Genomic DNA, 23,404 nt, shown 5'->3' with positions numbered 1-23,404 from the left:
CAGGGGTTTTAAATATAAACGCGCTGACAAAATATGTACGCACCACCTGGTCAGACACTGAGAGAAGTGAAAAAAAAAGAAAAAAATAAAAAACAAATGTCTGGACGAAAGATGGAGACGAAGAAAGGCAAGAGAATCAACAAAAATTGCGAGAAAACCCTAGTGCATCAACTTGCCTGAGTGCATGGAACAGTGCTTTGGCCAACTAGATTGAAAAACCGAATGAAATTCAATGGTAAGGGGAGTGGATAAAATAGGAGATACAGGAACAAGCCACGAGGACGTCACCACACAACGCTATATTGCCGGTGAATCAACCCAACTTTCCGTTTTTCTCCCTTTCTCCCTATTCCCCTGATTTCGTTCCGATTTCGTTTTCCGGCTAGCCCTTCACTCCTCCACATACCTTCACATCACCCTTTCACCCCCTGCACACACTACGTTTTTTTTTATATTCCTCTTCCTCATCCACTCTGGCACTCGATCCAAGTATAAAGAATAAATTGGCATTGGTCTTTGCCGTACAATTGGCAATCCAGATTCAGTTTTATCATTCAATCAAGACTTTCTCAATATTAGCCATTTTTCCTGAAGTTTTTTCGATATTTGAAATTATAACTCCACTGTTAATTTCCCTCTCCATCCCTCCACAGTGATAAAATAATAACTTGTGTTGAGTAAATTAACTTGATAGAAGTCAATAAATTTAAGAGAAGAATATTTGTGTCTCAGCGTTGGCAATCTAGACTTTGTTATAAAGTTATACCGACGATAATGAGACCTATGAATTGAAGTTGATAACAAGACACACGTACTTTCACGATTTGCAACGCTAGTATCTTGGATATCATCCCATTAGAATTATAGACACGGTAAAGTTGGAGACATAATAAGGATGGAAGTCTATATCTTCGTTTTGCATAATGGCAGGAAGCTTAAGAACAGTGTGCACAGTGGTTGCCGATTGATGCCTAGCTCTGTGAAGTAACATGTACAGTGCGTATAAGCGCGTACACAAAGAGACCCCATCAAGTTTCCTACCATCTTCACAACTCTACAAATCTTTCACGGAAGATTGTACGTTCAACGTGACTCCCCGTTCCCTCCCACTCGTGCAAGGATATCACACGCCCGAGAAGTAGTTGTTTGTAAAGTCTGAGATGTGCTGTGCATTAAGTCTGTCAAAAGGTTTCTGCACAAACGAGCAGCTCGATAGAAAAATCAAATTATATTACATTTAAATTTATTAAATTCACATACCGGATATGATTTAAACGAAATCATACCAGCACTCTCCTGGTATTCTCTATTGGCTCCTCAATACACTTGTAAGTTAGCAATACCCTATCCAACCTATCCCATCCACTTCAATTGCATCTAAACTTGTGTGTACTTGCAATTGATACGAGAAACTAATAATTATCGATTGAAAAGTGATATCAGACTATCTATGGTAGAACAAAGGGGAAGAAAAAAAAGTCTTCTCAGTTTTCAACAAAATGAGAGACATCGGAGGGAGCTGTTGGCGATGAGGGAAGAATCCGCTTTTACTGGCCCTCTTATCGTTTCTAACAACCGCCGAGGGCAATTGCGAGAAAATCGATGGCTCTTTTAGAATTCGAGGCTAATGGCCACATCGAAAAATCTCTTGTAAGAGGGAAATAGGAATGAGACACACCGGCGATAAAATTCCTCCCTTTCCACCATTCTTCTTCCCTCCCATTGTCATACATGACGTAAATGTGAAAATAGAATAAAGAAGTTGCCGATCCAATTCGATAGTCAAGTGAAAGTGGATGGAATTTACTTGGTGAATGCGTCCTCCCTCAATTCTGACAGATATTACAAAGAAAATGAGATAATGCTATATTCTAAGGTTACGAGTGAAAGAGGGAAAAGCCAGAAATAGGGGTTGAATCACTTGAGCATTGACTTCAGCGATCTAGAGTTATAGGTACGGGTGGGTTTGGTGGTACTCGACATATTCCAGAGGTTTGCCACTCGAACAAAAAACCACCCTAGACCCTCAAACGACAACGAGCATTGCACAACGTTGGGTAACGTCCAAACACACTACTCCACATTTTCAACGTCTGTTTCCCGGGACTTTGCCTCCGTTGGAATGCTGTCCTCAAGTGGATGCAGTAATATTCGTTTTCTCTACCATTCTAACTCACTCGAGGTACACATTCGAGAGGTACTTCCATATCTCGTAACCAAAAAATTTCTGGCTACCACTTGAAATGTTCCCCCACAGTAAAACAAAAAACATCCGAAAATTGTTCTCCACCGTTGAATGTTTGTTAAAGGCATGAGTCAACGAAAAACGCCACGTTATTATCTTTCATCACCAATTTTTTTTTTTTCTTTCAACTTGTTAAGAAAACGAAAACACAGTGGCTCAGACTGAGTGAGGGTGAAGTGGATTTGAGTAGCGTTTTGTGGCCAAGAGGCATTCCCCTGTGAAAACACATCGACAAATGAGCAGAAGGATAATAAACAGAAGAGGCAATAGTAACCTTTTTATCTCACTCTTCCAATCATACAGAGTCCCACCCGGAAGACATTTTTTCAGTAAACATCGAGAAAAAAAGGGGTGAGCAGTCTGATGAAATGCAAGCGTGCAGTTGGTTCTATTACCCAGTGAGCGATCGTTGATGAACTCCAGAAGGTATCCCTTCTGTATACCTTTTATTACAAGTGGCCTGGTGGATATTGCTATACAACAAGAAATTGTAGAGCCCGAGGTTATCAATAACAGCGAAACGACGAAATGCATATCACCACCGTACAATCTCCGCCTACAACCAAGGGCTTCTCCCCTATCCACCTATATCACAGAACCCACCTTACCATCACCCCCTGGTACACCCTGGTCCCAAGAGTCGCATTGTCTAGATTATACCAGAGTTGTCTGCACTACTCGGCCAACCTCTACACCCCTCCAAGAACTCGAGCCAGAGAACGTCGAGAGACATTGTAATTATGTATTCTCGTTGCTCACATCTGGAACTCCGTTGGTAGGGTTGTACACTAGGTTGGCGATGCGACGCGGTTTTAAACTCCCAAGGGGGTCTCGTTGCCTTTACAACGGTCACCCCTTCTCCACACAACCAAGGTATCCCAAGTTAGTTGCTCGTGTTGTTCCACTCCACCTACCACCCCTCTGTCACCCCGTTATATACGTGTCAACGGTATTTTACTCCCATCCATTGCCAGCATATAAATTTCAAATTACGGTGTAATCCACTTGAAAGTTTTTCCTAATAGAAAAAAAAATGAATTACGGATGAAATCTGTATCCACCGCAGGAGCCAGCCGGGATTTGCCATGTGTGGATAAAGTCGAGGGTGAGGGCTCAACGTTGGATTGAAAATAATATGAAAATTTTACCAGTACATTGAGATAACATGCCCTCATCGATGTGACTAAACTCGAGTGGTTCGGGGTTGAGTGAAAAAGTGGGATATTGGATGGTAGTTGAAATGAGGGAGGACCCTCAAATAGGCTTGTGACTTGACACGAGAACATTGATCGATTTTCCAGACAGGGAACAAGTATCTCATCCTAAAACGGAGCTTATCCCAGCAAAATTCTAATATTTATTCATACCCCCGTAGGTCGATGAGGGGTGGGTCTGGCCGGGATCGTCCATGCGGAAAAGCGTTCTCAAAATCCCTAGGGGTACGAAAAGTGGATCGCGAGGGAATATCACCCCTTCGTTTTTCAACTCAAGCCCAGGTTTTTCTCGGAGGAGGGAGGATGATACTCTCATCTGAAATATATCGAGATACCGTAGCGGGTGACGAGAAGAACGGGGAGCCCAGTGGATTTGTTATATACAGAGGATGGCAAAGACGTTTGAGGGATTTTCGTTGGAATTTTATGTTCGTAAGGAGAAGAAATCAGTGCGGCGAAGTAAAAGAAAAAGTGGGAAGAACGGAAAACCGGGAAAGAGGATGAAAGCGGAATGGATGAGGCAGTGGTGAAAGATCTGTGGATGAGAGAAGAAGAAAAACATTGAGAAGAAGTTGTTGGCATGAGGTGAAACGGAGTGAGCTTGCTAAGTGGCCCAACTTCGGGTCTATCTACACTTTTTCCCGGTGTCAGCAGACCCGTAGCATGCTAACCCCCTGATAAACTCACAAACCACCCTTTCCAATCTGTCCAGCTACTGCGACGTAACATTTATCTTGTGTGTATACGATTGACAAAATCAATCCTCTTCTCCCCCTCGGTCATTTCTCTTTTATCTATAGGTATTACAGCAAAACGGCAATGTGATCTGACGTGATGCGAGAATGAATGGTTGTTGGAGGGTTGGTGAACCGGAAGTTTGGCCCGAGACAGAACATGGTTGGAGCATGTCTGAAATATCCATCAGAGGGATGAAATAATACACCAGTGGCATTGAAACCAGTATATCACAAAGCCACACCATTTTCTTCCGTTCGTCCGAACAATCGGCAGATATTTCCCTTGTCCACCAGTCTCAAACGTCACGATTATTACTCAACCCCTCCAAACGTCACCCTCAGTTCTCATCTCTTGTCATCTATCTACCAAACGAATACTGGATTCACGCCAAAATCGACACGTCTTTCAGATCTCGGTAAATATCAAGCGTCAACATCGATACACGTACCGATAATTGAAAGACAACACTTGGTATAAAGGTGGAATGATTACTCGGAAAGAGTTGAATACAAAAATGTGCTAGCTCTTCGGGTGTACTCTGTTGATTGCATTGTTTTCTGTTTTATCTCGTAGCCATTTTCTCCATCGTTTACTGGTATTGTTTGATACTCGTCTCTGGCTTTATTTTTGTTTTCTGCACGGGAATAGCATAGGAAAGGATCTCATCCCGGAAAGAGGCGGCTAAAAAAAAATGAGAACAGAAATAGTCTCCGAAAAACCTGTGACATGGAGAAATCGGAAACTAACGAATGTTGCTGCTCCATTGATTTCCCTATACCAGTCGCTGGGTTTCTTTCTTTCTCTTTTTTCTTTTTCCATTGAAGGAAAAAGCGAGGGGAGGGTTCGACATGTGTCCCCAATGGCACAGTATCACGTAACACTCGAGCGCTCATTGAAACGCAATTCGAGAAGATTGATAATGATAGAATAACAGAACTAATCCGATTATCAGAGTTAATAAATTTCGTCGAGATTTGACTGGGATGAAAATGGCTGGGGTTGTACGAACACGGTACAATTATCGTAAGCGGCGTAAATCCAAGGCTCTTAAGGACGCTTCAGCGCAAATAAATCGCCTGTGTAACTATTAAGTTCCAGAACCCGTGGAGGTAAAGTGAGGGGTGGGACTTTCCGGTGTTTCCTGTGCGCGCAAGTGCCGCTGGGACACACATAGTTCAGTTATATACTAGCCAAGAGGGCTGAAAAACAAACTGGAGTGCTAGGAGAGGGAGAAGATCAGTCGACATTATTGCCCACGAATTTTCCTAGCGATTTGGCCCAGTTTCACTGCATACTAACATCCATACACGCTTTTGTACTGTACTTTACATTTTTGTCTCATAGTTCTTTCCAGTTTTTTTTTTTCCCATTCCGACACATACCCCACCTTCTGAAATACCATCGTGGACGGATAGAATAGTTTGCTCTCATTTCGTTCATTCTTTTCCTCCATTTTTCCATCCCCACACAGCTGAATGCTAACGAGTAATTCTCGTGAATTCTATACAAACTCGAAACCGTTTAAAAACGTAAATGTCCATGCCACTCTGTATTGAACGATTAATGGAATGAAGTGGAATAATAAATCTTAGATAACTCCTTGTTAAATTGCAAAAGTTGTACTTGAGTATTCTACAATTTATCTCTGCGCTATTGATTATCTCCACGAGGCCATTGTTTGGGAAGGAGTTTGCGAAAAAGATTCATGAGCATTTGAACTCTTTGATAAAATGCCCCAATGGAGTCGCTCTCATAGGTTCCTCTTTTCAGTTTCTCATTCTCTGGTACCTGGCAAACGATTGCCCACCATCCACTTCACCCTACTTTTTCACTCTCAACTATCCTCACCGGGATGCTTTTCCGATCCGTGCCATTATCCACTTTTTCTTTTATCGTTAAAAATGGTGGACGAAAAGAAACGTTCGAAGGCAGTTAACACGTTCCAAAAAGTAAAGTTCGAACGTAATCTATTAAATAGATAACGGCCCAGCCCATATATACTATAACCCACTATTTCTTTCCGCTCTTTGAATTCTTTTCCCATGGTGCTCGCTAAGTTTTCCTCTGCAGAACGTGCTAATTTGTCGAAAGAAATATAAAAAAATAATAAAAAAGGATGAAGGTATGAAAGTACCGAGGGCCTGCGGTGGCTTCCTCCATTTTCACGTGGAGGGGTTGAAAAACATAAGAAATTGCACTTGAAGGGGAGGAAGACGAAGTACTGAAGGAAGATGTGAAGCAACGTAAAAAACTGCGGGAAAAGACAAGAAAAATAATACGAGACGGAGCGAGAGATGGAAGTAGAAAAACGAAATTGCAAAAAACAAATACCAACAACGGTGAAGAAAAAATAAATGAAAGCAAAGCGGCAAAAATGGTGTAGGGTTGAGGGTGTCACGAGTTAGACCTGCCTGGATAACGGCTTCTTATTCCCGCTTATTCCCGGGTTATTCTTCACGTGGTATTGAAAAATTGCCGCCACTCGGAAAATCGGAAATCGATTACACTCACTATCGAGCGAGCTTCGATGTAGACCGTTGCGCTGTGTGTAAAGGGAGAGGGTGTCTAAGAACAAAAAAAGGGGTGGCTGCACCTGAAGTTGGTGAGAGTATGGGATGAATATAAAAAGCGAGAGAGAGAGAGCAAGGAAAACTTTGAATGGGTGCGATAAAAAGATCGATTCGTCTGTCGTCCATGGCCCTGTGTGAAAGATCGTCTTGAGATATTCAGCGTCTCTTGGCTTTAGCCTTATCGCTCTTGTTCCCCCTCTGCCCGCACTTTTTACGGTTTTTTACCCAAATCACTTTAATCGAGCAGAGAGAGGACGTAGATGGCACGTTTATACCTCCAAGATATTGTCAATAAATATGTACCCTATGCATACCCGGTAATATCGATCTTATCTTTTGATATATACAGTTGGGGTTGTATGTGCAAACGGTTGAGAAATGTTGTACCCAGGGATAGGTGAGCCAAAGAAGGTAGGTGAAACGGTATACATAGCTTTTGGACATGGAGGAAGTGCTATAGCTCTGGCTATCTCCTGGTGTACTAGCGTAAATTCTCAACGAACCTGACAACATTAGGGAGAAGGTGGACGTGCACACGCGAGAATCGAATTAGTCATGTTTTGATGGTCACAAACTCGAGTAGATACCACTGATGGAGTATTATAGATTTAAAGGGTTTGCTTCTTAAATGATTTTGATTTCAATGAGATTTACTTTCCGTTGCCATTATCTTATACTTCCGAGTATATTAATTCAATTTCACAACCAATTCAGAGAATTCAATAAAATCCACAGAAATTGGGCACTAAAATTAATGAAATATTAAGTTTTAATGCAAGTGTTTCGTCATAGAAAAGTTTCAATGACACTTTGGTGTAGTCAACCATCGAGACGACCCCAAAGTCGTGCCAAACGGGAGGGAAATGGCGGCATGACACACGACGAAATCGTAAAAACCGTAGAGGATAATAGCTTGAGTATTGGGAGATCAGCGGTATGAGGTGGCACGAGATTCACGTTAATTTACTGAGACAAATCTTTGGGGCATCATTCTCAGCAGAAGCTGCATAGCTATAGTAGTGTCTCGTTTGTCCAACAATTTCAAAAGTAACTCAAAGCCAACTCAAACCGGTGATACTCTGTACGAGGTAGAGTGACGATGTTTCCTCGTAGTCAAGTATTTGCATCAGAGCACAACGTATCCAGTAGGTTGCAGTGGACTCAAAGAAAGAGGGGGACGGTAGATAGATGGGGTGGGAAGCAGATGATGCTGGGAATAGAATATAGTATATGGGAAGATTGAGAAGGAACGCGGAACAGCGGAAACACAGCCGCTGTGTGGATTGGATGCACTGAGATATACAGTAATCGCCAAGGAATAGGGTGGAGGCAAGTCTTTCCCTCTTTATCTCTCAGTGTTCACCTTCTCTACCCACTTGGACAACTCCAATCCCAACCTTGTACATACTCCTGAAGTCCTCGATCGAGAGTTGGCTCACTTGTTAATACCTTTACTCTTAATCATCTCCTCCTATTTTAGCGTTTGAATTTATTTCGTAGCAAATACGAAGGATTCGATTTTGTTCCCATTTTCCAATACACTTGACATAAAATTATAGGAATAATTTAGTCAATGTATTTCCTTCATCATTCTAATGGTGTTTGGCGAGTAGTGAGAATTGATTTGACGAGATTTTCTACGAGACTCCGCGATTTTAACTATTGGTCTAACAGCAGCGATTGGAGTTATGGGGTAGATGGAGAATAGTAATTGCAGAGTTACGCCAGAGTTTGGTAATATTGAATTAGTCGGGCTGTTTGTGGATTCAGTGCATGCTTAATTAACGGTGGGATTTCACGCGATTTTGGAGAATTGAGGGTAAAGAGAAATGTCAAACTCGGTGTAACTATTTTTTTAGTGACGATAAAGTTGAAAGGGGGAATGAAATATTGTAAATTATAGCGATACAGCGAATACGCGAATTTCTTACTTAGCGGTTGAGATTACGGCTAATAAATCTTTGTTCGTATTATTGAATGACTCGTTTTGTTGAATCGCATTGTCAATGAACACTTTTAAAATGCCTAGCTTTACTGATGCGCTGACTCCGTGAATAAATATTCCATTTAATATTTAATTGAGTTTTCAACATACCTCTGTCTCTAGCAGCTACGATGCAGTCGCTGATGAATAACCAGGCAAGGATGAGCCCGCCAAGCAAGCTTCTCCGTCGACCCTTGCCGCACTCCATGGTGAGGCCCCTAGCAACGACTACGCCTGTAATAATAAAATAAAATTCAAATATTAAATATTACCGCTGTCTTTTAAGGAATTTGAACTGAACTGAATTTAATCGAACAAGCACGCAATTCAGAGGTAAAACTTAAAACTTCGACTTTTGTCACAGAGTTATGAAAGTTTTAAGAAATTAATTAATCTTTCTGTTTTCTTTTAATTAATTTTTGTTCAACGGATCCGCCTATATTTTCAAACCAAATTAATCGGAATATCCAAGCTACTGATATTTCATTGGATCTATCCTATCAGACCCGTGAGAGTCCGACTATCAAAATGTTCCACGACTTGACAGTAAGATCAGAGTTGGTAGTTGGGATGCGTGATGATGGTTGATTTTTGTCTATCATCGGCAGTTGATAGTTGACTCTAGCCCTCACCGCCTGCCCAATCCCAACAATCAACTATTATTGGCAGTTGACAGTTCCGTGTAGCCCCCACCACGCATTCACCCTGTCACCCCGACTATAACCAAACTGTCAAATTACTGTCAAGTCATGGGACATTTCGACTCATCACTCAACTCTCAACTATAACGATCAAATAGACCCATCAGGGCATTCACTGGGATCATTAAAATTTTGGTTTTGTTTATCACTGCTGGACTTGTCAACAGAATGGAGTGGTTCTCCTAATTACCAATCAATTAGTGAACTCAAGAATTAGTCAAGTTTGAAAAATTAATTGAAGTACCAATTTCATGCAGCCTGGCTAGGGTGCGTAAAAAAACAAAATTTCAGAACATGACAACACGTAATGTCAATTTCTTATCTCTACCTGAATGAACAATATTACAAACTACAAATTGATTTTTTTTTATCAATCCAACAGCAAAATTGTAATTATATAGATTCATATTGAAGTGGAATATAGAAACTACCGGTATACATAAAAACATCGAAAAAAAATGCCCATGAAAGACGCACGTGTAATTATCACGGAAGCTTAGAAATCCATTGAAGAGACAATGATAATTGAATGTTAACTCGGTGAATATTCCCCGGCCTTAATCGCATCTACGTACACACTGGTGGATAGAAAAGAGGGGGGAGGGTACGACTGGAACCTATCCTGGTGCAGTATCTCTGATTATTTTTCCAACTAAAATGTATGCTCGACGGAGCTCAACGCGCATTACGCATAATTAATCCGCGGCGATTGCTATCGGTAAAACCCCAGCTGAGAGGCGAGCAGATTGTCCATTGCAAGTTGATTCAGCATTCCTTCCACTTTACCAAGTGTTTTCTCATGACGACTCTTAGCTCTCTAAACCTACGCCGCTTGCGTGTGCATGTATATTTGTAAGTGGTTGCATGAGCGTACAAGTTTAAATAAATAAATAATGGTGTAAAAAAAATGGTGTATGTAGAATCGTGCGAAATGAGAGTATATTCCTGAAAGATATCCTGAAATGAGTCCTCGAGATGCGCATCGATATGTGTGGGTATAGAAGGTACCGGGTATATATGGGTAGATCTTGCGAATGCACGCAAGTGCCTCACACACGCGACAAAGACAAACGTTGTTGCAAATATAGCAGTGCGAATGGACTCTTTGGAGATGGAGTATAATACCCTTATGCGATTATAAGAATGGGAACAGAGCGAAAGAGCTGGCATATATGCTGGAGTAATGAGTCCCTGGGATAATAAAAAAGGAATATCGTTTACTGGTTAATGGACACAGTGAAACCAACACGTGATGATTTCGCTGAGACCCGTATCCGACACTTTTTATGTGTTTCACCCTTACCTCCTCTTCTCTTCTCCCACATCCCCCTTGTCTCTGAATTATTCCATTATCACTCCACGTTTGTGGAAAATTTTCGTTGTAATATGCAGTTATATGTTCACCCCACTCTGACTCCTTATTGATAACCGGACCATACTGCCCGATCCCTGTGATTCGCACTAGTCTATCGTTGTAGCCTCCTCTCGAATCACCCTTTCCCCGGACAAATTTTATTACCTCCGTGGCAATTACGGTGAATACGTCTGCGCTCTCGAGAACGTGGCCAATTACTGGCCGTAAGATCTAATAAAGCCAAGTGGAGAGAGAGAGAGAAAGAGAGAAAGAGAGAAAGAGAGAGAGAGAATGAGAGAGTGAGAGATAAAGAGAGAGAGAGAGGAGGTAAAAAGAATGAAACATAAAAATATAACGCTAATAGATGAGATCGACGCTGTCGATAATACCAATTTGGCAGATAATGACGCAATTATGACGCGCGATAGAAGCTAATTTGCTCAGCGGAGGAGAATACAAAGTGGGCAATATAGTGGTGTTTTCACGCGATGAAGAGGAAATCAAAGTTTGGTAAAAGAATGAATTTTTTTCACTATTTTAATCATTCCACCGAGATAATGATTTATTTGTAACTGAGCTGTGGTACTTAAAAATTGTAATCTCCAGTGATGGTGACCCCGGCTCTATCATCAAATACGATGGAAATTCTTTTGGACTGAGGGCTTTTCTTTGAAATATAAAGGTACTTGACGAAGAATGTTGGAAACAGGGATACTAAATAAATAAAATAGCGAGAATCAGAGAACCTTTTGACTTTTTTTTATGCTTTTCAGGCGAGATGCTGGTAGCTGGGCTTTGCGCAGGAGAGAAGAGTCTCGTCGCTTGTAACCGTTGTCACGTTACAATAATAAAGTCTCGCGTGACGGCAACCGGCCACTCCGGAAGCGCGATGTACACGATGTACACCCCGTTATGTGACACGAGAGATAGAAGGAAGATAGATAGTCAGATAGAGAGAGAAATTGTGAATATTACCAACACACCTCCAGGGGCCCTTTATCCAAGAGGTCACGCGACCCCATTCCCCGCACCACAATCTTCACCGTCAAATTTTCAAGGATTCAAGGTCATCCCCTTGTCAGACATTGTCGCCGATTGCATGTTAAAGTTACTGGCAAGTTGGAGTAGCAGCTCCTGAGACAGACACTGGACTCGTAATCGATCGAATAATAAAATATTTCCGGGGAGCGGATTGGACTTGCAGCTTTTCCGATATTTTACAAATTCACGAAACCACTCCAAGAGACTTTCTCCCAGTGAATTATTTTCATATTTCTGTAGCACGAGATATTGTCAACTCCATCATCCTCCAATTGTAAATTTTTTAATGACATTCGAAAGCTCAATTGCATGCCGATTCTCAATCGAAAATTTCCAACTACATTCATCCAAGTTGTAAACAATTTTGCAACACAGTAATACTGGGAAAATTCCCCTTCTACTTCATCGAACCCACTCCATCGGATGTTAGGCAAAGAGAGGGGGGATAGCTGCACCGACTATAATGGAGTTTGTTGAATTGGTTTTTGTGTATGAAATCCAAGGACTCGGTGCTGCTGGTTACGATATGGATGGAAGAAATACACGAGGTCTTCGCACCTATTTCCACATTGAAAAAGCCCTTCTACCTTTTACTGCTGCTTCTATCCACCGGCCCAACCCCCTTCAATCCACTCGTGCCAATCCCATAGTATATCCTGCACCTCTACGGGTTGTACACCAAAACGCTAACTTTGGAGGAGAGGTTGGGCGAAAGTTTACACGACGCGAACGGCAGGTGTTATTTGCTCTAGCAAGTTAGATAGAACTCGTCGAAGCCCCCTCTCCTTAAGCCCCCCAACCCCACCCACTTTTCCATTCCCTCTTCCGCCCACCTTCGCATCCCACTGTACCGCCAACTTGCCCTCTTCGCCTTTCAACCCTCTCTCCCTCTCAAGTGTCAGGATCGAATGCACCAGGGGATATTGCAATTAACCCCCCCACCCCCCTTCCCATCGTTCCTCGCAGGCCCCCGTACACGCCATTGCCAACGACTTCAACAACGGATATTTAGTTTCAAATTATCGACAAATTCATTTCTCTCGAAGTTAGAAGCACGGTGACTCATGTCTGTCATTATTCTTCATATTTTCCTTTCCTCGAAGTAATTTCCTGGTGAACTAGGGACTGATCATATAGGTTGAAAAATTGCACTACTACAAATCAGGTAAATTGGAAGGGAAAATATTGTTTTTCAGGATATGATGAATTTCGAGTGGAAATGTCGAGGTATTTTACCTCATGAGCTTTTCAACAATTTCAACCAATGTGCATTCACCGATGAATAATTGACCTAAATTGAAAAACCACGAGCAATCCTGGGTTCGTATGAATTTTTAGTGATATAGCGTAGTGGCAGGAAATGATATGAAATAAAATTCCAACTGTAACAACTTCATATTTTTAACTAGCGAGTATTCCTGATTGATATGACTAATGAATATCTAATATTGTATATTTGAATGCAACTGACACGGAAAATTTGTAAGATTTCTAATACTGTGCGAATTTTTCGATATGCATTCACCGAACCACCATTGGCTGGGATAAATGGGGAATTTGAAAAAATTCGCAATTCGAAGGCATTTCCTTGTTTTTTCACTGGCAATTTGTGGAGCGTCATTCAAAACGTATTGTGATTATCGTGGTATTCCAGTAATGGCGATTGTGTTCGGCAAAACCCCACCGTTGTGATAAAACTCGGAACCTCACGGACAGCTAATCATATTAATCATATTAGCGGCTTCATTTAATTATTGAATTTTTTCAACTATGTCATACCTTGATTAAGGGTACTACAATTATCTGAATAGTTTCGTATCATCAAAAAATAATTTTCTTTCAAACAGCGAAGCTCGATATTGCAACTGAAAATTCCCCGGCTGAACTAATAAAATCGAATTAAGAAGGAAGCGGTGAAAATAAATTTTCAACAAACCCATTTATCCTACGAATTTTTTAACAACAGAACGCAATAATAATACGTGGACCTTAATTGAATAATGAAGTGAAAACCGAGTTCCGAGTTGAAACATGTGAGTATTCCAAACTAAAAGAAAATTTTTCTAATTGTTATATTTTGCCTGGAGGGGGTTGAAGGGTTTATTACCATCTACGAGGCAAATATGTGAGAAACCAACTAAAATTAATAATTGATTGAAAAAGTGGATTTTGTTGATGCGTCAGTATGAGAAGATGTTCGCACAAATAATACGAATAAACTCGAAAATTTCTGAGAAAGTGTGGCTGTGCATTGCTTACACGCATATCTAAACCATTAATTACGACTCATTAGGAAAGCAACCGCCATCTGTCCCGGACGGACCGTGAATCACTCTTAATCATTGTATCTAGAGAGTCCCTTTGAGCGCACACACGGTAGCAAACTGGACGTTTCTCTCATCGCATGGCTTATCTCTCCCTCTCTCTCACATCTGCCTTACTCATGCTTTTCTTCTCCATTCCCTTGCTTTACTATCTCACCATTTTTTTAATTTTTATTCTCTTCCTTTTTATCAACTGAACGACTTTTGCAAACTTCCCTCGGTGCACTCACGCACCAAACACGTACGGATTAATTCCTCAGGATGTCTGGATATACGTGGTCATGTATTTCGCTCATCTCTTCTTATTTTATATTCACGCAAGAGTGCGTAGGGATATAAGCACTTGGTGTTGATGGCATGGACCAGAGCTCCATTTGCCATATATGCGAACAACAGTTTCGAGAGGCCATTGCCAATTACACGTGTGCGATACTCATCGATATGTCCCCGTTACCTCTCCCATTCTCCATTCGTCATTCGACCATGGCGCACCATTAGACAACCATTGCCACCGTTTATCAATAATCCCCCGGGTGGAATTCGGGCTTTATTTATCATTATTGAATAAATCCTCGAAGTTTTCCGGATACATCATTGGAGAACGATAGGAGTTTTATGGAACGTTTTTCCATCATTTCGAAAGGCAAAAAAATTCTGGTAATACCATTCCAAAAAAAAAAAGATATAATTGGAGTGCGATGAATCCCGAGCAAATGGACCGGTCTAACGATCGAAACACTATGAAATTCAATGTGAAAAAACCGAGTAAACTGTGAAAAAAAAAAATCCTCCAATTAATGGGATCAGCTCCAATATCTTTTTCATTAAAAGAAGTTTATATTTCACTTTATCGAGGGAAGCCATAGATAGACCCGAAGTCTAAATATTCGCTGACATCCAGTAATCACTCAATTAGCTTCAATTTGCCCAGCGCTAACGAGTCCCTCGTTTCGTCACTCTGGAGTGCATCATTCATTAACAATTACAGAAAATCCACCAGTCCAGAATAAAGTATTTCTTCCGCCAGTCCCCAAAACCATAAACGCGAGTGTTATTCATCAGTAAACCGTGAGAATTCAACTCGTTAGAAAAATCACGAGCTAAACAGCTGTAAAACCTTGGGTTTTGTTGCAGTTGCTTCCCCGGCCCCTTGGAAAAAAAAATGCCAAACGTTTTGTGCAATTCCCTGGACAAATAAGACACATTCGCCTCTAATGAAAAAAATGGAAAAGGTCACTGCTCTTTTATGGCCAGAGACAACTGTGTTGCATAAACCAACCTAAAGACGCCCATAACATATTCATATACGCTCGAGATATTTATACAAAGAGAAACGATACCTCGAATTCAATTTCCAGAAATTAGTTTCAGTGTTCACCGACGTTTGCACATCTAATGTCACAGTGACACGCGCTAATTCCATTCTCAAAACGAGGCCGTTTCCTCCATCTCTCCCTCGACTGTTTAGCAATCAGTGAGAAAACAGTGGAGAAACCCGCAAATTGAAAGCTAGTCGTGGGGCCGACAAAAACGTGACCAAGGGATGGAAGTGCGCAAAAACCAAAGGAAAAAAACAAAACCGAAATCAATTGCGGGATGAAAGGTAATGGAGGGAATGGGTGTTGAGTTAGCCATAGATGATTCTCCGGTGGACTATCCCCATGTATTCAGGGCCGCAGGATAATCCAATTGATGGCCACTGTATCTATGAGTGAAGAGGGCAGAAAGTACGTGGTAAGCAGTGAGAATCGAGGGATAGATGGAGGTATGAGTGTCTTAATGACAGACAGAAAGACAGCAATGAAGATGCCTTTGATAAAGTTGAATGAAAGAAAGGAGGGAATGAGGACTGAAATCGATTTGCTTTGACGGTTGGTTTCAGCTGATAAAAAGAGATGTCTGGGCTTTATCTAGACATTCTCTTATTTGCCCATCCACCCCTCGTCACTCCCACTCTCCATAAAAAACCCATTTGGTGGAAATGTTTTGTTACCCATCCAAACCCATTCCGTCGTCATTCAGGGATGCAGTTCGATGGAGTAGTGATCGCATGGGATATCGGTACGTGGCATTTTTTAATTAATCCTCATGCCTAAGTATTTTTTTATGAGAATTCCGCGTGACGCCTGGGGACGCGAACCGTGGGGGATGTCCCTGCAGTCCATGATATTTTTTTTCTATCGATATATATTCGACATCTATGTATTCTATATGTGCTCGATATGTATGTATTAGAGGACACCCTCTGTGGTGGTTAGCCCTATCAAAGCATTGGTTGGATCTGGTGGCGCGTCACGGAGGGAAAAAATTTTCGTTAAATTCAAGTTTTTGTCTAAAGTTCATCTATCAATGATGTTATCTTTTTGTTGCATGAGAAAAATTGCAGTATATGCCATCGCCCTTTCCTCCAGATATTCCTAGATTGACTAACTTTCTTTAATTTTAACTCGATCCGGAAAAAAACTACTTTAATTCCCAGAGAATGATCAATCAATCCCTCCAATATAAGCAAGTGGCGCGGGAGGAGAGAGGGATAAACATGAATATCATTAGTACGTTCTGGAAGCATGGCAAATGTTGACAGTACAAACAGCCGGTCTATTCTCCCTTGCCGAACGTTGAAATATCGGGGCACTTTACCAGCGTACTGATGCCCAAGGGGCAAGCCAACAACGAATCAAATTCATTTCCATTTAGAAAAGAAACTCAAGTAAATTAATGCATCGCAATTAATTCCCACTACCCCCTCCAATAATCTAATTCAATTGAACGCGAATGGAAGGGGGAGATTCTCCAATAACTCGAAGAGGTAAAAATTTCTTACAATATTAAGTGGAAATATTCTGCCATTATCTCAAAACTCACGTTGAATATACAGTGGTCCAGAAATGGGTACTACTTGGGTACTACTTGGGTGCCTCGAACATGAATAATTTTACATAATTCAAACTCCATGCTATATTTCTCGTTATATACGTCGTCGAGCTACACGCCTGGGAGGCAGAGAGACACTATGGTACATAACTTCTGTGATGATATTACAGTCTATCTACGTTTGAATGGAGTCGAGGTGTTTCGTGATAATCCCTCACTGAAAATCGAACTGGGTACATTAATAACCACATGGCAGGTCGAGGAATATATATGTTTACATATTCATCTACTTACAATCGGATACTATGGGAACAACCGACAGGGTCAAAACCAAGACTATGTGTTTAATCATTCTCGATTAATCCCAAGTATATAATAGCCCCCGGTTGATCCCATGTTTATCCCCTACTCCTATTAGCCACATTTGATTTCACACTATTGTCTCGTTTTAATGTCCTAATCATTCAAATACGCATGCCTTTTAATTTCAAATAAGCTGGCGCGTTACCCTAATAAAATTAGTTGAACAAGTACAATCGCCTGAGAGCTCCCAACCGTTATCTCTTCTCCTACTTTACGATTGGTAAGATTCCTCCCCCCGCAATAAAGTATTCATTTGTTGTGAGTTAAATAAATATCCTCTGACGTTCCATATATTTTTTTTTCCACCTGAATTTATATGTACCTATAAACTTTATTAACTCCATAAATTCAACCGTGAATGGCTATCGATAAGAACCGGTGCATTCATTTTTCTTTAGAAAATAAGATTGACGATTGTCAGCAGAGAGGTTTGGAGCCACTTGGTTGTGTGTGAAAATGCCCCGCGGACCAATCATCTGTGCAATAAAACCGGTGCGACAACGGTGGATTTTATGACCCACGATCGGCCAAGGGTTATCCCGAGTAAAATAGCGTCCAGTAGCGGATAGATTCCAAACTCTGGACATGATTTGTCTACGTGTTTTTATGGATTTTTCACACCCCTAGGTAATTCTCAAGAATCGGGGCTGAATCATTGGGGATATACGATTTCTTTTATTAACGATCCAGTTGATAAATTCCATCCAAGTAAAAAAAAAATCAAATTTTATTTGAGATTTATGAGAGCAGATTCAGCACTTTCTAGACGTCAACTTCACGTATAGGATACTAAGATAATCCGGACACATGAGGTAAAACAGACACCCACTAAAAATTATTTCATCTTTTTAGTATTCTTCTCGCAATAAATAATGTCAAAAGACTAGTTGAAAATTATGAAATTCCAAACCTTTGGCATTTCCTCCTCAGATTTCGAGAGTTTCAATTAAAGATATTAAAATGGCTTCACGGGGAAGAAATATACATGAAACTAGTACATATTTAATTCTGATCACATCATTAAAAACTGGAATGGATAAAACTCTTTTGAGATTTAGAGTATTTAGAGAAATTTTAAAAGATTTTTTTTCACGTACGTTGTGAATGAAAAGTGGCGTGTGAGGGTTTGGATCGAAAGGAGACGACTTGCTAACCTTTCAGTACCACTTTGAGATGACTCATTCGTTTGAAGGGGTCAATGGTTCTGTCATTTAAATTGTATAAGCTCATGATGCAAACTCGGTTTTTACTGCAGTGAGCTGGGTCGAAGGTTTAAAAAATTGTTCACTCATGCGGCATTATGCAGAGAATGACACGAGACTAACTAGAACGTAAAGGCTAATGGAACGCATGATTGATGCAAAATTATTCTTATTACCTACGATGTCAAAATGAAAGCTATACGATTAAACCCAGTAATATTCAAAGAGGGATATATTTATCGCAAATTACAGGTGGTTCTCGGTTGCACTAAACATGGAATGAACACAGGGTAATGGATAAGTTAACTGCGCATTTAGAGAAAAGCTAATTGGCTACTAAATTGAAAAGTTCTTTCCAATTTCCAGCTGTGCGCATTCGAGAACCATTTACTCATTAAACATATTCTTGATCGCGAGCACCTTCGTTAATTTATTTAAATTATTTTCAGATTTTCCGGAACGAGCAAATTGGCCTTAAAGAATTCTGTAACTCCCCTCCATTTTCAGGAAAATGAGTATTTCTACAATGGAACGAGTCAATCGATGTTCAAACTACCTTAAAATCAATTTTAAGGGGAAGAACTTTGTTTAGTGAGAGGCCAACGAATTTACACAATTTATAATTCGCACGGTGAAATTTTTCCGTCACATCATAGTCGTTTCTAGCCTCACTATATGAATTTCACCGATTTCCGCCTGATTCTAAACCTCGTTAACCCACCGAGACCATTCAAGCAAAAAGAGTTTTCCCTTAAGACAGTGTAGACTAGTTTCCCTAAGTCCATCCCAACACTACTTTGAAAACACAGTTGTGAGTTTGTAACAGTGGCGATGATTTTTCGTTGTGTAGCGTTAGGTACGGTCGAACAGTAGTTGGGGTCGACTTTTCCTGAGGGGAATTGGGTTTAGAGGCATATAATAAGAATAGTTTATACAAGCAGAGAGGTAAGCAGGTCGTAGGCCATGGGTAAAATGTGCGCGCATTTTACCAAAGAAACCGAAAGTCCAAATCGGCTTATCCTCGGTGGGTTTTTTTCAGTACCACATATACACGAAGGGCAAAAGAGAGAATCAGGGGTGGTGAGAAGGAGAGGATAAAAGTTGGAGTGTTGCAGGAGCTCCCCGAGGGTCTCTATGGATTTTCTACAGGATTTTACCTTTCTGGGAGGAAAAATTCTCAGGTAAAGAATCTACAGTGAATGCCCAGAGAGGGATAGACGAAGAGAAAAATAGAGAATGAAACGACGAATCGACTTGCCTCGAGAAAGAAAGTGTGTTCTGTTCTATTCTGTTATGTTGGATATAGTACGTGAATCGAGCCTCTATCACTTCAAAAACTATTCGTGTTCACCTTCGGGTTGTCCCTCTTTGTCCCCTTCACCGCCCCCTTTACACTTTCTTTATTCCAACCCATGGGTTATAGAGGGAGAAGAAAAACCTATTCATAGTTGCATTCGAAGTATAAACTCAATCACACTGCACCCATAACACATAAAAAACTTGACGTAAAATCGTGTCATTGTTGTTTTCTCTTTATAAAAGTGACAATTCGACTGAGCACCGGGGAATTAAAGTCTTACACGTTTTGTGTAACTCAGGTGTTGAGAATTTGTGAAATCCTTATTTCTCAATTGGAACGAATAAAACGCTCGGATTAATGCAAATTTTATGATAATTTCTTATTCCCACTCCGTTTAAATCTGAACCCAGAGCAGTAGGGGAAGAAAAACCGCCATTGTTGAGTATTTTGTCTGCTGGAAAACGATTTTTAACACGTTCACAATATTAACCAATGAGAAATTACAATAGCACTGATTTCATTGAATCCCCCGCGTTTCATTTCTCTAGTGTCGCAGTAATCAATCTCCTTTTTCTCTAATACGTATGTTGAACCTCATAAAAACGTAATTCAATAGAGTGCGTGCTCGACTACATTAAGAACCCAAGAAAACAGCTATCAATCATTCAGCTGTTTAAAACGGTAATTCGATGAATCGCCCAACGAAACTAATCCAGCCCCCATAAACACCCAACAGTCATTGCAAAATCGTTTCAATTCCCTTTGTTTCCCAACCTCACCCCCCCTCCAACAAACCCCAACCCATTCTTAACACGTTCAAGCTTATCTCTTGGATCTGATTACCCATAAAACGTGATGACTTGACAAAGAAAACCGCATCAATACGATCACTCCATCCACCGGCAACTCACTGTCATCGCATTAGCGTCCAGTTTGTTCATGTATCACTCGTACAATCTAATAAATCGTGTTACCATCCTGAATAATTAAAGTGCCTGCACACGATATACAATCCATCGGATGAGGAAAAAAAAAGAAGTCCCGATAGTTCTCGCGTGAAACATGAAGAGCAGCCAGCCGAGTGGCAAGGAAAGATGAATGAGATTCAAGATTATAATCATCTTAAAAGTGTCGAGAAAGACAGTAGAAAAGAAAGATGGAAGAGAGAAAAAAAAAATGAGGGAGACAAAGGAGCGTAAAAATCGCGATGTCTCGTATGTTGGAGAGAAGAAAAGAGGCTGTTAACGTGGCAGAAAGATAGGAGTGAGATTCTTGTACTAGGGAAGGGTCCAGAATCGGTTGAGTGAGGTATGGGAAAAGGGGGTATTCCCCCCTTAGGATCAATCCTCGAGGGAGCTATTATCGATATAATCGCTCTAGCCGTGCGTGCCACCCTTGTAATACGTCGGTACGGGGGTAAACTGTCTTCTCCCCATACCCTTTCGTCTATAACCCTCTCAATCACATATCTGTGTAATTTCCATACGTAATGCATGCGTATTACCGGTCCACATTTGACCGTGCAAGTTTATCATCTCGATTTGGTCGATCTATTCCGAGGTCGGAGCAAGTCGTTGCCCTTCGTCACCAGAGATTCAGTATTAATTTCACTCGGTATTATATTTTCACTTTTTTTATGGATCTGAATGAAGGGGTAGACAGAAGAGCATAAGCAAAACCCATGGGAGATAACAACTGGAGAACTTGGTGACCATAGCATATGAAGCGCGTGAAACGCTGACGTGGTGCTATACCAATCATTTGCATAGAGGAGTCCGGTTCGTAAATGGGTTCAACCACCAGCTCTATCTTCACTCGGCTTACTTCTCTCATTGATTTCTTTTTTTTTCCTGAGGTTCGGTTTTTTTTTATATATATAAATAGTTTACAGGTCGCCCTAGCAGTCGTGGTGCATGGCGCCGTTGAAAACTCCAGCGTATTTTGGATTTATATTTTTTTTTTAAATTATATTTGTTCCCCAGATTTTGCCGCCATTACGGAATGAAATCAACCATTAAAACCACTGGAATCGCTTGACTCATATGTGAACATCACGATAAGTTTCTTGAGATTCGACAAAAGTTTCTGAGGCTAACTAGAGCTTCAACCAACAATCAAACAAACTTTTATTATATTCCGAATAACGCGATAGGTGAGTGAGTTTATAAATTATCTCAGGGAGTGGAGAATGCAGTATTTTGATCAAACCGCATATGTTTTCACCGTTGAATTTTCACACTAACAGAATGGGTTGCCAGACAAAAATAAAAATATTCGTAATAATGTGGTGAGATGACGAAATGAGAGGCGGGGAGAGGTGAAGGAAACTGGGAAAAATTGTGATGAAAAAGGAGGGAAAATATTCATACGAGGACACTGGCATTTTGTTTTTATGTGTGACAGTACTGGGAGTTGAAGGCTACGGTCTGCGAGTGAGATAGCGGTAGATTTCCCAGTTTCTACACCCTGAAAATTCACGGGAATTCACGTTTTTATGCTTGACGAAACATCAGTTATGCCAAGCTGGGGATGAACGTCATTTCTATTTCGTGCAAACATATATGGGCGTATATATTTTTTCAGCGTCAGTCTGTTGTATTGGAACTCATTCACGAGGCGCTCTTTACCAACAGACACATAGTAAGCCTAGGATTTCATCCCAGGTTTTTGTCGAATCAACGCATATGTTTGACGTAGAGCACAAAAGCCTCTGTCTATGCCCGACAATTCGTGTATTTTTTTTCATTTTTTATCTTCTAATATTTTCTCCTCTATTATTTTTCGCTAGAAGGAAAGAGTTGGGAGGGATTGAAGAGAGACTCTGGAATGTCGAAGCGAAAGCAGTGACCCATGGTCTTTGGCTTTGAATATGGTAGTATTGCTATACCCTCTGTTGGTGGAACATATTTTTTTTAAAGAGCCTGGGGACGAGTAGCGTTAATTAACCGGGACCCTAGGAGTCACGGTCGTTCCACCGGTGTAGGACGATGTGCAATCGGATCATTTCATTGCATTGCCGCCGGTGAAGTCGTTGGCGGTGGTATCCCAGATGGAACGCAGGAGGAAAGGGGCCACACTGTTGTACCCAGGACTCCAATATATATACAACTTGTGCAAGAAAAGAATGAGAATGAGAGAAAAGAGGGGAACTGTTCTTAATGAAACCAGGGGTCGAGTTACCCTTTTTTTCTTCGCTTGGTGTCCATTGGTGAAACGCTAATTTTATTCCTATTTACCAGTCTGTCACGCGAGAAAAGGCGCTGAGCACTCGCTCAGCACTAAACTATGAAAATTCCTTTTGAAATCCTCTCAGGAGTTAAATGTCATGTACCTCCGGTTATTCATGTACTTAGATTGAAGTTCCACTCAGCGAAGGAACATTAATTCAACTCATTGAAATTTGCATGTCTCCTAATGATTGCAAGAATATAGAGAAAAAAATATCCTGTATTTTCATCTATGTATCCATTAACTTTTACACTTGAATTCAAAAT

At 40.8% G+C, this 23,404-nt stretch overlaps 1 protein-coding gene and 1 long non-coding RNA gene across 8 annotated transcripts in view; one reads left to right on the top strand and one right to left on the bottom strand.

Annotated features, from left to right (window-relative positions):
• The window catches only part of LOC105265043 (latrophilin Cirl), a 114,540-nt gene that overhangs the window by 52,957 nt on the left and 38,179 nt on the right, over positions 1-23,404 (bottom strand). For all 7 annotated transcript variants that reach the window (XR_892040.1, XM_011302319.1, XM_011302318.1 and 4 more), the window contains exon 2: positions 8,863-8,985. Coding sequence is in view for 6 of the 7 variants with exons in the window: in XM_011302319.1 (XP_011300621.1) it covers positions 8,863-8,959 (97 nt within the window). In the remaining variant the exon portion in view is untranslated. The remainder of the gene's footprint in view (positions 1-8,862; positions 8,986-23,404) is intronic.
• Positions 11,165-12,028, top strand: LOC105265042 (uncharacterized). The gene is made up of 3 exons (XR_892039.1): positions 11,165-11,316; positions 11,413-11,488; positions 11,580-12,028. It is a non-coding gene; the product is annotated as an uncharacterized lncRNA (long non-coding RNA).

This window comes from Fopius arisanus, unplaced genomic scaffold (assembly GCF_000806365.1).
Source record: "Fopius arisanus strain USDA-PBARC FA_bdor unplaced genomic scaffold, ASM80636v1 scaffold00027, whole genome shotgun sequence".
Classification (NCBI taxonomy): domain Eukaryota; kingdom Metazoa; phylum Arthropoda; class Insecta; order Hymenoptera; family Braconidae; genus Fopius; species Fopius arisanus.
Note: the sequence above shows the minus strand (reverse complement) of the source record. Positions and strands in the feature narration are given on the sequence as shown.